Genomic DNA, 17,335 nt, shown 5'->3' on the forward strand with positions numbered 1-17,335 from the left:
TTTACCCAAAGTAATTCAACTTTTGTATATATATCAATATACATATACACATGCACACACGCATACCTGGCAAGATATTTTATAATGCCATAAACTATGAACTTAAAAGGCAGTGTGCAGCCTGCATAAATGGTCATCAGATTTAGGAAAATTTATGTAAAAAATTTAGGAAACCTTGCGATAAGCTTCAACAGCTGACTTTGTCATTATAGAAAGTCCTGTGCTACATGCTGGGAAGCCAGATATAAATACGAAACAGCATAGGTTTCCTCTCTTGTTGCAGTCTTTTGTAGAAGACTAAAATGACACCGTCATACAGTTACCTAAAAGACTTGACAGGTATTGACTTAAAGCACGATATATCAAGTGGTACTGTAAAAAGGATTTCATGGTAATAAATTTTAATGTCTTCCAATTTTGCACTCTCTCAGTAACTTGTCAATAACAACAATTCCGCTTAAAATATTTGCTTCATTCCTGCATGGCATTACGTCTATTATACAGTTATTTGGATACATAATCTGTGACAAAAATCAACTGAGTGCCGTAAATCAAAGGTTCGATTTTATGCTCTGTAAATTGTTCAGTAATGTTTTAATGATACATAGTATAGTTTCCAGCTACAGATACTTGTATCAAAAGAAAATCTTTTTACAGGAATGTTTTACACTTTAAAAACTCACATATGCATATTTTTATTTTTGTCATAATTAGAGATTAAGTATAATTTTAAAAATATTCTTTATTTTTCCCAGAAGGTCAGGCTTTACAGGGTTTTGCAGGAATTACTTGTGCACACTTCAGTTTTAGAATTAGTTTATAACAGGTCATATTAAAAATTAGGAGCATCGTAAGCTTATTAATGATGACATTTAATAAAATTGACTAAAATAGCTTTGATTGGAATTAATGTAAAACATATTAGTTAAGGGAATTTGTCTGAATGTAATTGCTTTCAAAAGCTACAGATCTTACGGAGTTTTAAGTTTTTTTGCTATTTTAAAACTATTTTAAAGTAGTTGCGCATTGAAATTTCAGACGGAAATTCTGTTTGCCCTGAAGATCATAAACAAACAATTGTTTAATGGGAACTAAAACAAAGTGGAACTGTCTGGGGCTTTTTTAAAGAAATGCAGCAGCATTAAGCGTTACTATTCGTTTACCAAAACCAAGCGGATCGTGCTCCTGCGCTCACAAACTCCGTTGTAATGCACATTTATCTCCGAGAGCTGGTGCAGTCTGATAAAAGTAATCCCGGTGACCGATTTTTTTTTCCCCCAGTCACTCTGTCGTTTAAAATAGGCGCAAAAGTGTGGCGAGGCGTGAGACCTATTACACGTAGCAGTGTGCCTGTTTCTAGCTTACTCCCAACAAGTACAATCCCAAACTGTCCTGTACCATGCAGGAAGCCTCGCCGGGCTCTGCAGCACCCCATGGGCACTTGTGGGCACCCTGGGTCACCCCACGAGTGCCCATCACCCACTACATGCCCACGCAAGGTCCCCTGGGTCCCCTGGGGTCCCTGGGCACCAGGCTAGGGCCAGCAGAGGAGCAGGGGCAGCTGCCAGCCCCTTGCCCGTGCCCGTGGTGCCCGGGCTCCGTGGGACCGCTGCGGCCGGTGATGTGGGGCTGGGAGGCACGAGAGGTTCACGGGATCAGGCTCGTCGGGGGGACTAGTTCTGCTGTGTGGCGTAGAGGGGATTAATTCGTGTGGCGGCGAGGTTTTGAGGAGCTGGGAGTTACGGCAGCCTCGCTTTATTAAAACACTCTTACGGCACGGCGCGGGTAATTGTGCAGCAATCACGCCGTCTGTGAAATTCCCTTAGCAATGGACTAATAATGTCAAGTGCCACACTTTTAAAACTGTCAAACAAATTAGATATGTATTTGTTTTAATGTAGCTAAGGACAATAACAGATTAGAACGGATTATGTGGCTGTCTATTCACATTTGAAAATCTCTAGTAAAAAAGGCAACACCTATTTTTATTTTCTTAATGTGTGTTCATACAAGAAAGGATTAAAAAAAAAAAAAAAGTGCTTCGTAACACTTCAGGGCACCTCTGGCAGTTGTTTAATATATCGGTGACTAAACAAATATCCCGACCTACTTGCACCTGCAAACTGCTGCAACAACAGAAATGTGAGCAGTGTTGGGGATTTCATGATGCTAAGCCAATGCTAAGGACGATCCTGATGTGACCGGTAACTTTTCAGTTCTGCAAATCTCATTTTCCAAACATATTTTAACGCAACTTATTTACGATTGGCTGGAGCTGCTATTTCTGTAGCTAAAATTCAGAGGTGCGTTATACTCAGACATTACCGACTGCCCCGGACAAACAATTCCACCTGAGACGAGCGATGGAAGATGCATGGACTGAAATAGGGAGGAAGGAGAAAGAGTTCTGGGTTCCTTTAAACTCTAGCGAATGCAAGTATTGCTCAAGATATTTTTCTTCTTAAAAAATCTGGCAAAGGGCTATCTGCGTGTTGTCCAGTGAAATAATAAAAGAAAACGAGTGAAATAATTAGTTAAATAGCAGAAAGTCTGTGAGGCATAGGAGAGCCTCAAGTGGTTGGAACATTTTGTTTGAACATCTGTTTGTCGATGCATGATTCTGGTGTTATTAATCTTCTTTGTAGGTAAGCAGGTGATTCACCCTAACCAAATTGCTGTTGTCCAGGAACAGTTCTCTCCCAGCCCTGAAAAAGTAAAGTGGGCGCAGGAACTGATTTCTGCTTTTGAAGAGCATCAGCGATTAGGAAAGGTAAATATTTTGTTAATATAATGTCGTGGAAACCAAATTTGAATAATATTTATAATTTAGAGAGATCGGTGATGGCTGTTTGCATTTATCTTACAAAGCGTGCTGCGTTCGAGTCATGTTCGTGAAATCTGGATCCGGATCTAGACTACAGAGTGCATATTTATGATAAATGTGACACTTTCCGGCGTGTTTACAAATAGCCTGGCTGTCCTTTTTTCCCCACGTTTTAACTCTAATTCTTTTAGTACAGAGCCTTTTGACTACATGCATATATCTACAGCATCAGGGAGTTAAAACTACTTCAGATGTGTCGCAGAATCATGGTCTGACAGTCAAAGGACAGTACTTGCAAGCAAGAGGCAGGTAGCCTGGCAGAAGACTCAAACTGCTTGTGCAGACATCATTTATGGAAAGGGAGAAACAGATGAGGAAGACGTGGTTTTCAGAAAATCTCTGCGTTGGTAAAACTGCTTCACTTTTGGGGGGTTGATCCTGCAAACATCCCCAGCAGCGAGTGGATTTACTTCTGAGCAGAACTGCTTGCAGATTGTGGGGTTTTAATCATTAAAAATGGGAATGTTTTATGTGCATTTGTACCAATTGCTGGACCTGAAATTTGGATGGAGTGGAAAGCAAATTAACACTAGAATATGATTGTTCCTAATTTAGTGCATCATTGAGTCTCACGTTTCCTGCTCTGTGGGTTTCTGCTATGTAAATATTGCGGTGGTGATGCACAATCTGTCTCCACTTTGTGCCAGTAATACTTAAATTAGGGGTCGCCTGAAGGAAGATTTTATGCTAGTTGCGGCATTGTCAGTTAATTATCTTAAAGGTTATTTGCTGTAATCCAGTTTGCCTCTTTTTGCACGAAAAAAAGTTGCGGCGAAATATGTTTGTCTTAGTGACAGCCAAACCCGGGAGAGCCAAAAAGCAAAGCCCCGATGTCAGAACAGGTAGCGCGGGCGAGCAGAAATGGTTTACACGTGCATGCCCGTGATTCAAGTGGGAAAAATTATCTTTGGTAACGAAGCTCATGCATAAAGCTGTGCATAGGTTCTCGCTTTCTCCAGTGTTGCTTAGAGGTCTTCTGCGCGTTTCTTTGCTTGCTGGTGGGTAGCAGTGGGCTGGAGCGTGCCCTGTCCCCCTTCCCCTGCTTCTCGGCTGCCCCAGATGTTGTGTGCTACAAATTCTAAAAATGGTCAAAGCAGAAATGTTGCTTTCATCTCGGGATAAAAGTGTTGCAAGGTGTTTGCTGTGGGTCTGCCCTTCTCTGTGCGAGCCCGTCTGTGGTACCGAGGTGTTTCTAATACACCCATTACAATTGTATTTGGGTGCCATCCTGAGCAGTTATTTCAGGGTCACCGTTATTATGTTATATGCCTGTATCTCTTTGTTCTGTATCTCAATTTCGAAAGGTCTTCCTGTTGGTTATTTGGAAATAGAAAACCAGTTTTGTACATTATTCTGCTTTACAAAGCTCGAATCTGTTACAAAAGGCATCCTTATAAAGGCACTGCAAGAGCAAGTGTGTAGGCAGGTAGATGCGGAATGAAAAAAGCCAAGTGACATACGCAGCCAAATATTGCTGTTTTTTATTGCCCGTAAAATACTTTTAATTCAACTTTAATATTCAACTTCACAATGATTTGTTAAATACTTTTCACTGAACTGTGAATTTAATGCCAGAGTCTCATCTAAGGAATACCCCCATCATTTGAACAAGTCCCGGTATCACACAGTATTGAAGCCACAGATGTTTAAAATTTAAGCATTCTGTATTATTTAGATTGATTTTGAAGCTGTCATCTTATTAACATAATTCTTGATTATATCACCCATTTATTTATTTTTTATTTTTTAATAAGCTCTTTTTAAATAGGCTGTAAGCGTCTACAATTGGGCACAAGTACAGATTTGTGGGGGTTAGTGGCTTGGAGCATTTTTTTAACCAACCAGGTTAAACGCTTCGTATATTTTTACATGTAGTCATCTATCAGGAAAAAAAGACTAGCAGGCTACTCTGTGAACTTCTGGATATTGCATTGCTTCAGTATTGCTGGGCTTCATAATAAATTTGGAAAAATAGTTTTCCTTGTGGTGTTCCCTGAAAACTTCTTAGCTGGGCTTGCATTTTGGTATTATAAATGTGTCAGTAAGAAGAGCTTGGGCAGCCTGATTACTTAATATTTTTCCAAAGCAAACACATCTCACTGAGGGAGCCTCTGGCTCTGCATCCTAGAGACATGCTAAAATGTAAGTAATAACTCTTCCCATGCCACCTCCTGACAAATACTCCACGCAGTGGTTTTAGTAATCCTCATGTCCTAATGAAACACCTCTTCTGTTTTCCTTTTCCTTTTATTTTATTAAAATGTTCGTGTCATTGAGACTGAAAATGTAGCTGCGGTTAATATGGTTGAGGCTTGCGTGCTTCTGCCATGTTATTAATCAAAGTTGAAAGCCTGGAAAAAAATAAATGTGAGGGGTTTGTGTGGCTGTTTGCATGGTAGATACGTTACTGGTCTTCAGTCTCTGGGATCACAGTTTGCTGTTAATTGGTTTAAAAGTTTGTTGCCCTTGGTCAACAGTATTTTATATTAAAGTACAGTAGTAATAAGCTTTTATAATCTGTTCCAGTTTGAGAGAGACAATTACCATAATAATAATTACCATATCATCTTTCTCTGAGAGAAGGCTGAAGCCTTCATCCTGGAAGCTGAAATGTTTTGGCAGAGCAGCCCTCAAATGTGAGTAGTGAAGTTAGTAAAAAATTGACTCTCAGATGAGCATGACAGAATTGGAGATGCTGTGACAGTGTCCAAACAGAAGGGAATTAGAGACTTTGCTGGCCAAAATTACTTGGGCTTACATTACAGAGAAAGTCCTATCTGGGGGGTTGTTTTGGTTTGGCTTCTAGGCTGTTTTGTTTGGAATTTTTTTGTTTGGATTTTTTTTTTGTAACTGAAAAATAGCATATGCAGGAAGGGAATGGTACTGATGTATTTTGGACAAGTAAAAGACAAAAGTTCAGAAAGTACATTTTGTATTTTATAAAATTACTTATTAAATGTTCTTTTTTTTGTCTGGAACTTTGAGATCTGAAAATGAAAAGTATTATTTCTATATCATTTCAGTATTGTTCTGATAAAATTGTGTTATTAGGGGATGTGATTTCCAAGACTAAAAACTTTATCATAAAGAAAGCAGGGGTAGCTGTTGGGAAAATGTAAGTATAACATAAATGTCAGAGTGTGCTCAAAAATGCAGAAGAAATGTAATAAACATTGTTTTGGTAGACTAAAAAACTAAATTTCTGAAGTATTTGAGATGCATTAAATGAGAATTGAGTTTATAAATCCAGATTAACTGAGTCCAAGGGAGCAGAGTTAGTGGGAGAAGCTGCTGGCTTATTTCAAGAAAAAGATCTTGCTTCTATCAGTGAAAGTGCTGCTCTTTACTGTGTATGTAGCCTCCGTGTTTACAGTACCAATACACCAGATACATCAGATACATGAATATACCTGCTCTATCTGTTTGCATATGACAAGTAAGTGGGACTTTAGAAGTGCATTCTTGAGCCATTTGATTTGTAAATACATCAGGCACAGTATCATTACTGTAACCGGATCTTGCTGAATCATCCCTTTTTAAAATAAGATTCAGACAGAAGGAAGAACAGAAGTGTCAAGTAAAAGGTTGCTTACACATTTACACCGTGTACTAATTTATAAATGTTTTCAAAGCACCTGCACATCAGACCAGGGAATAGGGAGCTAAACGCTGCCACCAAAGTTGCCTGTCAAGTAAGGATTATTTAGAGTTAAGGTCGGTAATTCACAAACCCAAGCCATATTATGGGTTGAATATTTTAGATCCCAACGAGTAAAGCAGGAGAAATATCTGAACGCGCCGTATGCGAATGCACAGACTTCTTCTAAGAAAGCCTTTGGCATACGTTTCTTGTATTATGTTCTCTGCCATTGTATATCGTGTGCTCGGCGGCTGAGGAATAATATATATGAACGCTAGCGATTTGACAGGCTGCAGAGCTTCTTTTACAGACCTTTCCGGGATTATGAAAAATCTTAGGAATGCATTTATTTACACAGCATCCACCCGACAAAGGAATGGAAATTTCCAGCAGTGGCTCCCTTATAATGCTCTTTGTCTGGGACAAGCTACCCCAAGCCACTGTATCTTGGAGACGATGCGCCCTCGCGCTTGGGCCGCATCCAGCTCCCACCGGGGCCCGGGGAGGTCTCTGTCTCCCCACAGCATCCCCCTCTTGCCAGCAGGGCAGTCAGGGACCCCAGAAACCCATGGGGACCAGTGGCACGTTGTGGTGTGTCACCTCAATACACAACTCTCTGTGTTTTTGGGCTCTGCGTGGATCCAGCCCTGCTCCCCTCAGCCAGGGCAGGCTGGAGGTAGGGAGGCCGGGATCCCGGCTGGGGAAATGCTGGTGGCACAGGGATGGATGTCCCTGGCTCCAGGTTTGCTGTTGGCCACATAAAGCAGGCAGCATGGGGGGATTCGGTGATTTGTGTGACATTGCCACCTTTCCTAAGTGCAGAGAGAAATTGATAAATAAACAGTGATAGAGCCCATATTAATGCTTAAAGTTTCTCTGTACAACGTTATTATTTGAAAAAGATGTTAGAAGTGTGCTTTGTGTCACAGCTGAAGGCTTCTCTCTCAGAAGGACCCATCTGGGGGCAAGTTTTGAGCCCTTCCCACAGAGCAGAAGGGGTCGTATCAGCTAATTGCTTGTGCTCTACCGGTTCCTATGCTGGATCAGTCCTGAGGGAGTTGTGCCAGGCGGGGTGAGCAGGAGACAGCTTTTAAGTGTGCGGGGCCACAAAAGCTCCTAAGCAGGGCAGAAACTCATGCAAAACACTTTCTTGCCTTCGGTGGATCTTAAATCTGCTTTCCTCCACCCGTCAGAGACCTGTGCTCAGCACACCGGGGCAGAAGGGCCACGATGCTCTCGGCCACGTCGCTTCTCCGTCAGCCAGGCACAGGAGGACGGTGGCTGTGCACCTCCATCCCTGTCCATCCAGGGGCAGGTCCCATCCTCCAGGACATGACCCTGCTGAGGGTCACGGTGCCAAAAGCTTGTCACGCTGCCAAAATCTTCTGAACACTAAGCAGAGCACGGAGGCCACGAGGCACCCTCCCTGGCCGTGCTTATGAGGTGAAGCAAGCACCCACAGGCCGCCCCGCTCAGTTTCCAAAGCAGGGCCTGACACGGGGTGTCATGTTCAGACCAGATGGCACTTTCTGAGGCTTACTGAGGGAATTCAGAGGCCTGAGCAGCCAAAAATGTTGTTTCGGTTAATTTCAGCAGCAGCAGCCTCGCTGCCTCGCCACTCCTCTCTGTGCTGGCTGCCGCTCTCACGGGGCTGGAGCAGCCTTCTGCAAGAGCTCAGGCAATTGAAATAGAGACTCGCAGTGAGGGATGGCTGTTCAACCCTATTCAGCAAATGAACCTGAAATTAGAAAAAATGCAGAATACAAAAATAATGGTGATTCCGTTCCTGTTGACAGGATAAGCTTCGCTGTTATTACTTTTCTTGCCTGCGTTGTATTTTATGGCCACCTTCCCCTTCAGGATCGAATGCTTTTTGTGTGTCCTGTAGGCACCTACCTCCAGATTAGATTTTCTAGGCTGTATTTAACAAATTGCTTCAATGACTGTAAGCCTCAAGTTAATTTTAAATGACTTAATTAAGGGCATCTGAGGATACTGAAGTCTTAATATTAGTTACTTTTCATTTTTCTGTGTAATAACCATGTTGCTCACTGTCTGGATATGATGTGTGTCCAGCAAGCTGTTTTTGTGCTATAAAATAAAGATTTCCTTGGCAGCAGCATCTCCATCAGTGTGCTCTCTAGGCTTCTTCCATTCCCTATCCATTTCAGAGGTGGAGGATGGAAACCAAGCACGAATATTCCTAGGACTCTCCTCTGTTTCTTTAATTTTTTTCTTTCCTACTCTACAGGAGCGCACAGGAAGGCAACAACCACAGCGAGAGGGAACCTAGAGAAAACATGACCCTTGTGTCAGCCCCTTGTGTCAGACCCTTGTGTTCAGGGATCTTAAACAGGCTGTTTGCTCAGTGCAAGGTGGAGACCTTGAAGGAATTTCTGTGGCTGGACAGAGCAGGATCCTCTGGCCCATCCTGGCCTAAATGGCTGTCCCCAGTAGTGCAGGCAGTTTGGGCCAAGCCATAAAATGGAAAAACAGCTTGCCTGGCTCACACAAGGGGAGACAGAGAGGGCAAGGCAGACCCTTGTCTGTGGGCTGGGAACGGTAATGTCAGGCAAAGGAGATTACACAATTCAAGACTGAAGGAAAGGACCTTGTAGGTCCCTGTCCTTCATCTCTCCTGCCCCACGGTGGACTGGAGGGATCACAAAGTCCTGCCTACCTGTTGAGCTCTAGAGAGGACTTTTCTGTCAGAGTTCCTGTACTGCTGCTAGGGGTTTATTTGAGGTAAAAATTAATCTCTATTTCATCTTGCTGTTGCTCTTTTTTTCTCGACCCTTTGTGTCCTTTCATCCTCTCCAAGAGGCAGAATCCTATCTCACACAAACAGTCTGCCGCCTGCGTCTGGCATTACAAAGCAACACATCCTCTGAACCAGCTAACTGCTTCCACTCTGGTGGAAGTTTGCACAGGTGAGAAGAAACAAAAGGTGGTGATATTTAAAGTTTTCTTCACATCAACAAGATGGCTGCAGAAACTTGCTGGTGTACATACATACATTGCAGAATTCCCTCCCCGTCCACCCCTTGCTTCAATAGGTCACAGAGACTCCCTGAGCATTTCCTCTTGCCAAAAAGAAATTTTTGACAAACCTTTCCAGGGATCATTTATTTTTCCCAAATATTTTATTTCTAAGTGCATTTCCTCACAAAATGTTGCGGCAGAAAAGGGGTGAGCATCAAAGAGAGCAAAGGAGAGGATATGGAAATACGTAACCAGAACAGCTCTGCTTGTGTGGAGTCTTCTGTTTGTCCTGTGTGACTGCACTATTTTGTCATTTCCTACCTACTGCAAAAATGCTAGGAGAAGGCCAAAAGATGCGAGATGATCAGATTTGGAGGCAGGACAGCAGAGAACAGAGAGGAGTGGGAGACATTATCTTGTTATAGCCTAAAAAGCATGCTCAAGTTGACCCAGATATCACTGAACATCTCCTAGCAGCTCACTAACCTTTGGAAGATCACCAAAAAAAAAAAAAAAAAAAAAAAAAAAAAAAAAGGTGGAATTATGACCCAGCTCTCTCTGATGGCTCTTTGGCTACAACTTGCGGAAGAAAAAAAAATTAATTAAACCTGCATTCAGCACCATCACAGCTGTTAGCTTATTTCCTACTCTTGACTTCCCCAAAAATATGGTCTCAACCTTCTGTTTCAAGGGAAAGTCATTCCTTTGTGGTTAGGCTAATCACTCCTCCCCCAGGCACAGACCCAGCTCCACTTGCTGCGAGCTGGGCTCCCTTTTCTTTTGTTCATATACCTGTAAGCAAACCCAAGCCTTCTTTTTAAGCCCCAAAGCAGAGATTTCCACATTTCCTCTGCAGGGGGGCGCTTAAAGAATGTGTGTTTTCATTTAATCCCTGGGGGAATTATCTTCCTGAATGCCATGCTTTTTAGGAGGACCTTTTGCCATCCACCTGCTTCCTTCCCTCCTCAGAAGAGCAAATCTGCCATTCTTCCAGAACACAACACTCTCATTTCCTTAGGACAGTTTAACGTTGTGCAGGATTAGAGATAATAGCCTCAGAGCTGGGTAAATTTTAGTGGGCTTATTCCACTTATTTTTGTGGTCTCCAAAAAGACATAGCTAGATTTTGGGGATTTATAAGTGGAAGATCCACTGAATTACAACAAAAAGAGCAAATCTTTGTCAGATAACTGTGGTTCAGAGATGTTTCTTGCATCTGTGGACTTCAGGATGCTTGTCTGTACGAGTTCTCCATCTCCCCTTGCCAGAGGCACACAAGGTTTGGCCACCTGGCATTGCCCTTTCTGCTCTTTTCCACTGAGCCTGACATCTGCCCGAAAGTGCTCCCACAGGTCACAGGGGTGGGAAGGGGACTTCCACAATTATTTGTTTGGACAATGGCTGTGTTCACACACAATCTCTGGCCGGTGTTACCAGAGCTCCCCGGTCCCCCTTTTCCCACCTCTGCTAGGCCCTAGGTGCACATCATCTCAGGAAGCATTCAGGTAGGGTGAGGACTTCCCCTCACTCGAGGGTCTGCTCGTCTTCTGAGCAAGTCACCTAACTAGATGCAGAGACCTGCTGGCAATTCCACAGGATTCAAAATCCCATCTTAGACCTACAATTAATTCAAAATTCAGCAGCTGGTGCTTTCTTGTCAGTAGTACAATTTCATGGAAAGTGGCCTTGGCCGCCTTCTCCTTTTTATTCCACTGGCCAGAGTACCAGAGTTCCCTCCATACCAAAGCTTTACCTACATGTACAATGAGATGTGGTAGAACAGTCCATCAAATCAAAGGTTCATTAGCAAAGGTCAAGGTAATTAATAGCAATGGAAGTGGTTCACAAAGCGGAGCACAGAGTCCTCACAACCAGCGCTCACGTTTGGAGTCACATCTGTAACCGAACAGGAAGCCAGTGGACTTTCTGGAGCTTTTAGGACTTCTCTGGTACTTTGAAATTTCTGTACTTGCTACCCCTTAGGAAAGCTGATCCCGACATTCAGCTCTGATGCAAGTTATTAATATTTGCCAGTGGTGTAAGAACTGAGGGTCTGCAGTGGCCCTCACAGAGAGCTCATCACAGCCATCCAGATGGACGTGCATAGAGGCACAGAAAGAACAAATGCTGAGGAAAACACCACAAGCATTCCCAGGTGTGGGAGTACCTCTAATTCTTCCATCTTGTCAGCCAAGGGGGATTTGCTTGTCTGATCGCTGTCCCACATGTCCCAGAACAATTATTATTTCACTTTAATTAACTCATTGTCTTTCATCCAAGCCACTGCTCAGAGACAAGTGTGCCAAATAGCTGTGCGGTCCCTGAAGTGCTGTGTACCCTGATAGTTTCAGCCAGCTTGCTTCTCTAGTTTACCCGGTGGTACCCAAGGAAGCAAAAGGTGGAGGGAGCAAAACAACATGAGCCACGTAACATTGCATATTAGATGAAAAGGTTTCAAGAGAGGTGAAGAAGTATGAGACTTTACTTCCCCTGGCCTGAAAAAACATGAAAGGATCTCTCACTGGAGATCCTGTCCACACAAAGTTAGCACAATTCTTCCATGCATGATAAATGCTAGCAAGAGAGTTGGCTCTGTAGTTTCTTCCCCTTTCCTGGTCCCCCTTGGATGTGTTGATCCCTAGCAGATACAGAAATGACTAACTCTGAATTCTGGCCATTTATTTCCTAGGAAGAGAAAATGCTTCTTGCCATAAACTTTATGCTACTTTTACAAGATGGTAGTATAGATTTATCAAGCTCTTAACTACCCCAAAAAGTTTCACAGGGCAGAAGTCCCTGGATGCCTTTACACACACACATACACGCACAAAGAGAAGGTCTTTGTGTTTCAGGAACCACTGCACTGATGTGATGTGTTCATCCCTGGGCCATGGCATTTAGCAGATCAGTGCTGAAACTCTTTCTGCTACGTGATGCTTGTTTCCAATAGGTGAGGGAAATCTCTAGAAATGATGTATAGATGTGACACATTCAAGAGCTGTGTCCATGATTCATGGCAATGCATGGCCAGGGTTGTCTTCTAAGTTGCCAGTAAAGAGCTCCCCAGTCATACACTGAGCTTTGTTAGACCCGAGTTGGTTTTGGTAGTGGCTACAATAACCCAAAAGGAGGTAGCCACTACTTATCCATGGGATGCAGCAAGTGACATGGCACCGGCCACATCAAAAGATGGCGGTGGAGCAGTGAGGCCTTGGAGGCCTCTGAGGCCCCAACAGGCCTCTTAGATGAGCAGGCAGGGAGAAAAGGAGTGAACGGGCTTTACTACATCGTATTTCTGGGCACCATCCCCGGGCTGTCCACAGGGGTATACCTGTGAGACACTCCTCAGCTGGGAAGGACTCCCAGAACTGCCCGCTTTTGCCTTCCTTGCTTTTTCCCAATTGCCCTCCATGATGGATGTGCACAGCGATGGTGCTGAGGCCATGGAAACATCGATATGAAGCCTGATCCTGCACCCTGCACCTGCATTTCACACCGCCAGCTCCTCGCCCGGTGCAACAAAGAGTTTAACCAGTGGAAGTCCAGGTGCCGGCTGGAAGCGTGATGCCATTGAGAAAATTAGCCAAAAAGAAAATTTAGATCTATGACTAAATCGATCCCCAGATTGGCACTATCAAAGTAAATGGTGTTTATAGAAAGTCTCGTTTTCTTTATATTAGTGTGGGTGAAAATCAAAAGAATGTTACGGGCAAATTTCATCTACCAGAGCTGGAAAAGAGAGCATGGGGACAAAGCTGTAATTACTGGTATTTCCTATCTGTTGAAACCTGTGGGTGGAAAGAGAGGCAGTGAATAGGGTATATTCAATGGCATTAAAATTGGTTTCTTTTTCTGGACTTCAGCTCAACACTGTAAATTAGCAGGGAGAAATTAAGCCTCGGAGTGAACAGGCAAAGAAGCCAACTTCTTTGTGCTGCTCGTTGCTGTTAGAAAATAAACATTTTTTTTTTTCCTTTGCGAATTCAGATTGGTAACAAACCGAAACTGCAGCTGCACGCTGACAAGAGAACGCACCACGCATCTGAAGCGGTTCGGTGTTCACGTGTCCACACACTGCTATCTCATTTTCCTTTCTAAACAGGTTATTGTAATGAGCAGGGGACAGGCATATTGTTTAATTAATTTCTGCCTTAAAAAAAAAAAAAAAAAAAACTCTGACCTAGATTCATCTTGCTCAACTTGGGCACCTGCAAAGGTGCCTAGCTTCGGGGCATCCTGTACGCAGGCAGGGGGATGGACAGGACCTCCAGAGCATGGTTCAGTCCTCCAGCCATCAGGAGTGCCACTGCTAGGTGCCCATCTCTTCCTGCAGACGGTTTGCAACATTACTTCGGACAGCTGTGCTCCTAACTCGGCCATTCCACAAGGCTAGGAAGGACACTTCCAGACCTTAGCATATCTCTTCTTGTCACCATCACCCCACGTGTGAATTTTGCTCTTAAACATCTATTATGTGACTGAATGCTCATAGAAAAATAGGCACAATTAAAGTGCATTTTTCTTGCAGTGAAAAAATACATCTTGCACCAACCAGTAGTTTCAGACCATGGCATGGACCTGAGTTATTCTGGAGAATAATGCCATAAAATATTTATTTAGATCCTAATTTGTTTTCACAACCGTTGATAAATGGAACAATTTGAGGCTGCATTTTTTGCAAATGTTTAAAAATGTAAGTGAAAATGGCTGAGGTGTTGCCTTTGTTGAAAAGGCATGACGTGGATTATTTTCATTATTATTATTACTACTAATATAACTATTATTGTTATTAATATTAATATTGTTGTTGTTATTAATGTAGGTTTGAATGATTGCTCTGTAAACAAGAAATTCAATTTGAAACATCTATGCCCGACTGTCTGTCAGTCTCATTATTCTCTAACCCCCCCTAAAATACTGCAAGCTGAAGTATGAAATCCTACGTAGAATAAAATGAGAGTTTTAACTATTAGGTTGTTAATGGGTTTAATACAGCCTGCCTTTACATGCAATGATACTGATTTGTATTAGATTACTGTGTAAGATGGATTTTTGTTTTAGTTGTTCTGCAATGTGATTTAGTATTTAATTAATACTGCTTCAGTCAAACTAAATATGCCACCGGAGCAACGCATTTCATAAACGTTTCTGTAAATGGGCAATACTTTCACTTTGCTTATTAGATTCCTCTATTTAATTATTATCAATCCTTCCAAGAAAAATAGACAACAATAAGCCGCTCGCTCCACTCTGCATTGCTCTTCCTGGGCATGCACATGCACACCCGCCGCTATCTTTCTTCCCTCTCCTTGCCTCGCCTCGCTCGCTGTCAAATCTAGGACCGGCCAGGGGTCCCGTGTCAGCGGCAGCAGCACACCAAGAGCTGCGCACCCTGTGCACATCACAGGGATGCAACGCTGGAGCTGGGCCCTCAGTCCTAAATTCTTCAGAATTATAACTTTGGGTTTATTTTTCCAAGAATGTGTGAAAGTACTGTCAGCATTACAAATAAGACTTTTTTTCCCCATTGAACTTTGGCTTATGCTGATGCACAGTGTTTTACCCTCAAGGTCCTGTCTCTTCAACACAAGTGTAGATTAAAGCATCCAAGGTAACAACTCAGGTTTGGCCCTACTTAATACGTGTTCTTCTGTTTAACTGCAATTTATAGTTAATTATGTTAAAGTTGTCAGCACGGTACTGATACAAAGTCCCTGGAATTATGAAGTGAAGCTCAGGTCTGCTCTGGCTCTCCGATCACTGCTGCTGAGGTGTATGGGCTAGTTTGGGGTCAGTTCTGGGAAATTCCCTACATGCAGCATTCAGGTGGGCCTTCTGTTGTTTCCAGAGGAGATGTGGGCAGTGTTATGGCACTCATTGTGATATTACTGCAATTGTTGTTGTTTGTTTGTTTTTTTCCAGCTTTCATCCCAGCCCCTTGCTCTGGGCACAGGCAGGGGAGACCTAACAGGGAGGCACAGTAGCACCACCTCCGCACACCCCAAATGCAGAAATCCCCCCCCCCACCTCCCTCCAGAGCCCTGTGTCTGTTTTACTGAGGAAGATGATGGTTCTTCCCCTTCGCTATGTGGCTGTGCCCTCCATCCACAGAGCATTTTGTGCCTTCCCCCCCTTGGCACCCTGCACGCAGCCCAGCTCGCGGGGTGATGCTGGAGTCTGGAGAGGCTGTGTGGGCTGAAGCACCCCCTGCTTTTGCTTCTCTCTCTCCCCTTTATTTGCCTCATCTTTAGAGCACTGGGCCCCCACCGCATTTCTTTTTAAATGCGTTTGCCTCGCTGTGTTTAGTTTCTCTCCTAAAACTTGTTCCAGCTGCCTGGGGGATCTCAGCATCTGGCCTAGCGGATGTGTTTTTTAAGAAAAAGACAAGCTATGATTTCCAAAGGTCCCTCCAGGAAGTTTATATTCTCTCTTTTCCAGGGAGCGTTTACTTTCCACGGGAGCATGATAGACATGCCATTACTGAAGCAGGCACAGAACATTGTTACGCTTGCCACAGCCATCAAGAAAAAATGATCTGGTAAATGAAGCTCTCACCATGGGGCCACAGTAGCTGTTTTAAAAGATGACTATAATACTTGGGGGGAAGAAAAAAAAAAAAAAAGTTAAATACATCACGCTTAAGCAGAAATTCATTTACATTTTGCAGATCTGTCATAATTTGCTTGCCAGAATTGCTAATTATGAAAAGTATTCCCGACTCGAAGCACCGCTCGCTCCTGTACTCAGAGCCTGCGATGAAGTTACATCACGGACCGAGCGACACCACAATAATTACTGCAGATTTGGGATTATGACTTCATGAAAGGATAACAGCACACCATAAGCGGCGAGCTCCGTTAAAATAACACGTGGAAACCGGGTCAGTCGCCTCTTCAGCCCTCGCTTCTTCCCGTCCCTGTGCAGAAGTCCTGCCAGAAAGGGCAAAGCCCTGAATAATTATGCACCAGCTGAAATAATTGCGATGAAAATCATTACCCTGTCCGGGCTTCTCGTCGCCCCCCTTCTGTATATGTGCAACAGCCATTAAAAATATTGCCCCAACAATGAGAGACTCTTGACTTTCCTCTGGTTTTCGAGTGGTGGCTATTGAGACCGCTGCCTCCTGGAAGCGCGGAGCCCGGGCAGGGCTGGCCGGCAATAAACTTGTAGTTTTCGGAGGCACAATGCAGCAGAACTTGTGCATATGGTCTCGAGTCAGATTTACATCACATTAGGGATACGGCTACAGGTCATGTGGGCCGTGTGGTTAACGGGCTTAGTAAAGCTGTTTTGAAGAGGTTAACCCAGCTTGTAGTAAGGGTAAATAAACATAACAACCAGGCATTGTCCTCTATTCAGCATGTACTCTTATATGGAGGGCTAAAGGGTATTGAAGCTGCAGAGGATCAACTTGTGGTTGCCAGAGGACTCCAATGAAGTTTGAAACACCAACAATCAGAGATTTTGTTTCTGTTCCTCATTAAATCATGAGCTTTTGTGCTCAGACTATGAACGACTGTTCTTTAAGAAATTAACAGAATGGGAAGTTTTAAACTATGCACCAACCTTTTCATGACCTACACAGCAGCAATGCTGCTGCACTTAGACAAACACCGCGGGGAAGGCTGTTCTGTTTATTTAAATTTGTAAATAGAAAACAGTTGTTTTTTAGTTTCATTTCTCACCGCCTCCATGGCCATTTTACGTATGGAGTCGCAGCGGCTTATTCCTCCCATCTGCTCGCTTATTATGTTTCCCCTCCGTCTCTTGAGCAGCACTTTTTAAACATTTTGCTTATTTCTGCTCGAATTAAGGGGAGAAGGAGGGGA

General features: G+C 43.4%; 1 protein-coding gene across 6 annotated transcripts in view; it reads left to right on the plus strand.

Moving 5' to 3' along the window:
• CLYBL (citramalyl-CoA lyase) overlaps window positions 1–16,571 on the plus strand; it is a 152,866-nt gene extending 136,295 nt beyond the window's left edge. For 2 of the 6 annotated variants that reach the window (XM_068677699.1, XM_068677692.1), the window contains exons 7-8: window positions 2,646–2,770; window positions 16,174–16,571. In XM_068677699.1, the coding sequence (XP_068533800.1) occupies window positions 2,646–2,770; window positions 16,174–16,329 (281 nt within the window). In that variant the 3' untranslated portion in view covers window positions 16,330–16,571. The other 4 variants (XM_068677716.1, XM_068677709.1, XM_068677732.1 and 1 more) reach the window with 4 other exon arrangements.
• Window positions 16,572–17,335: the final 764 nt, after the last annotated feature.

Source organism: Anas acuta, chromosome 1 (assembly GCF_963932015.1).
Source record: "Anas acuta chromosome 1, bAnaAcu1.1, whole genome shotgun sequence".
Lineage (NCBI taxonomy): Eukaryota > Metazoa > Chordata > Aves > Anseriformes > Anatidae > Anas > Anas acuta.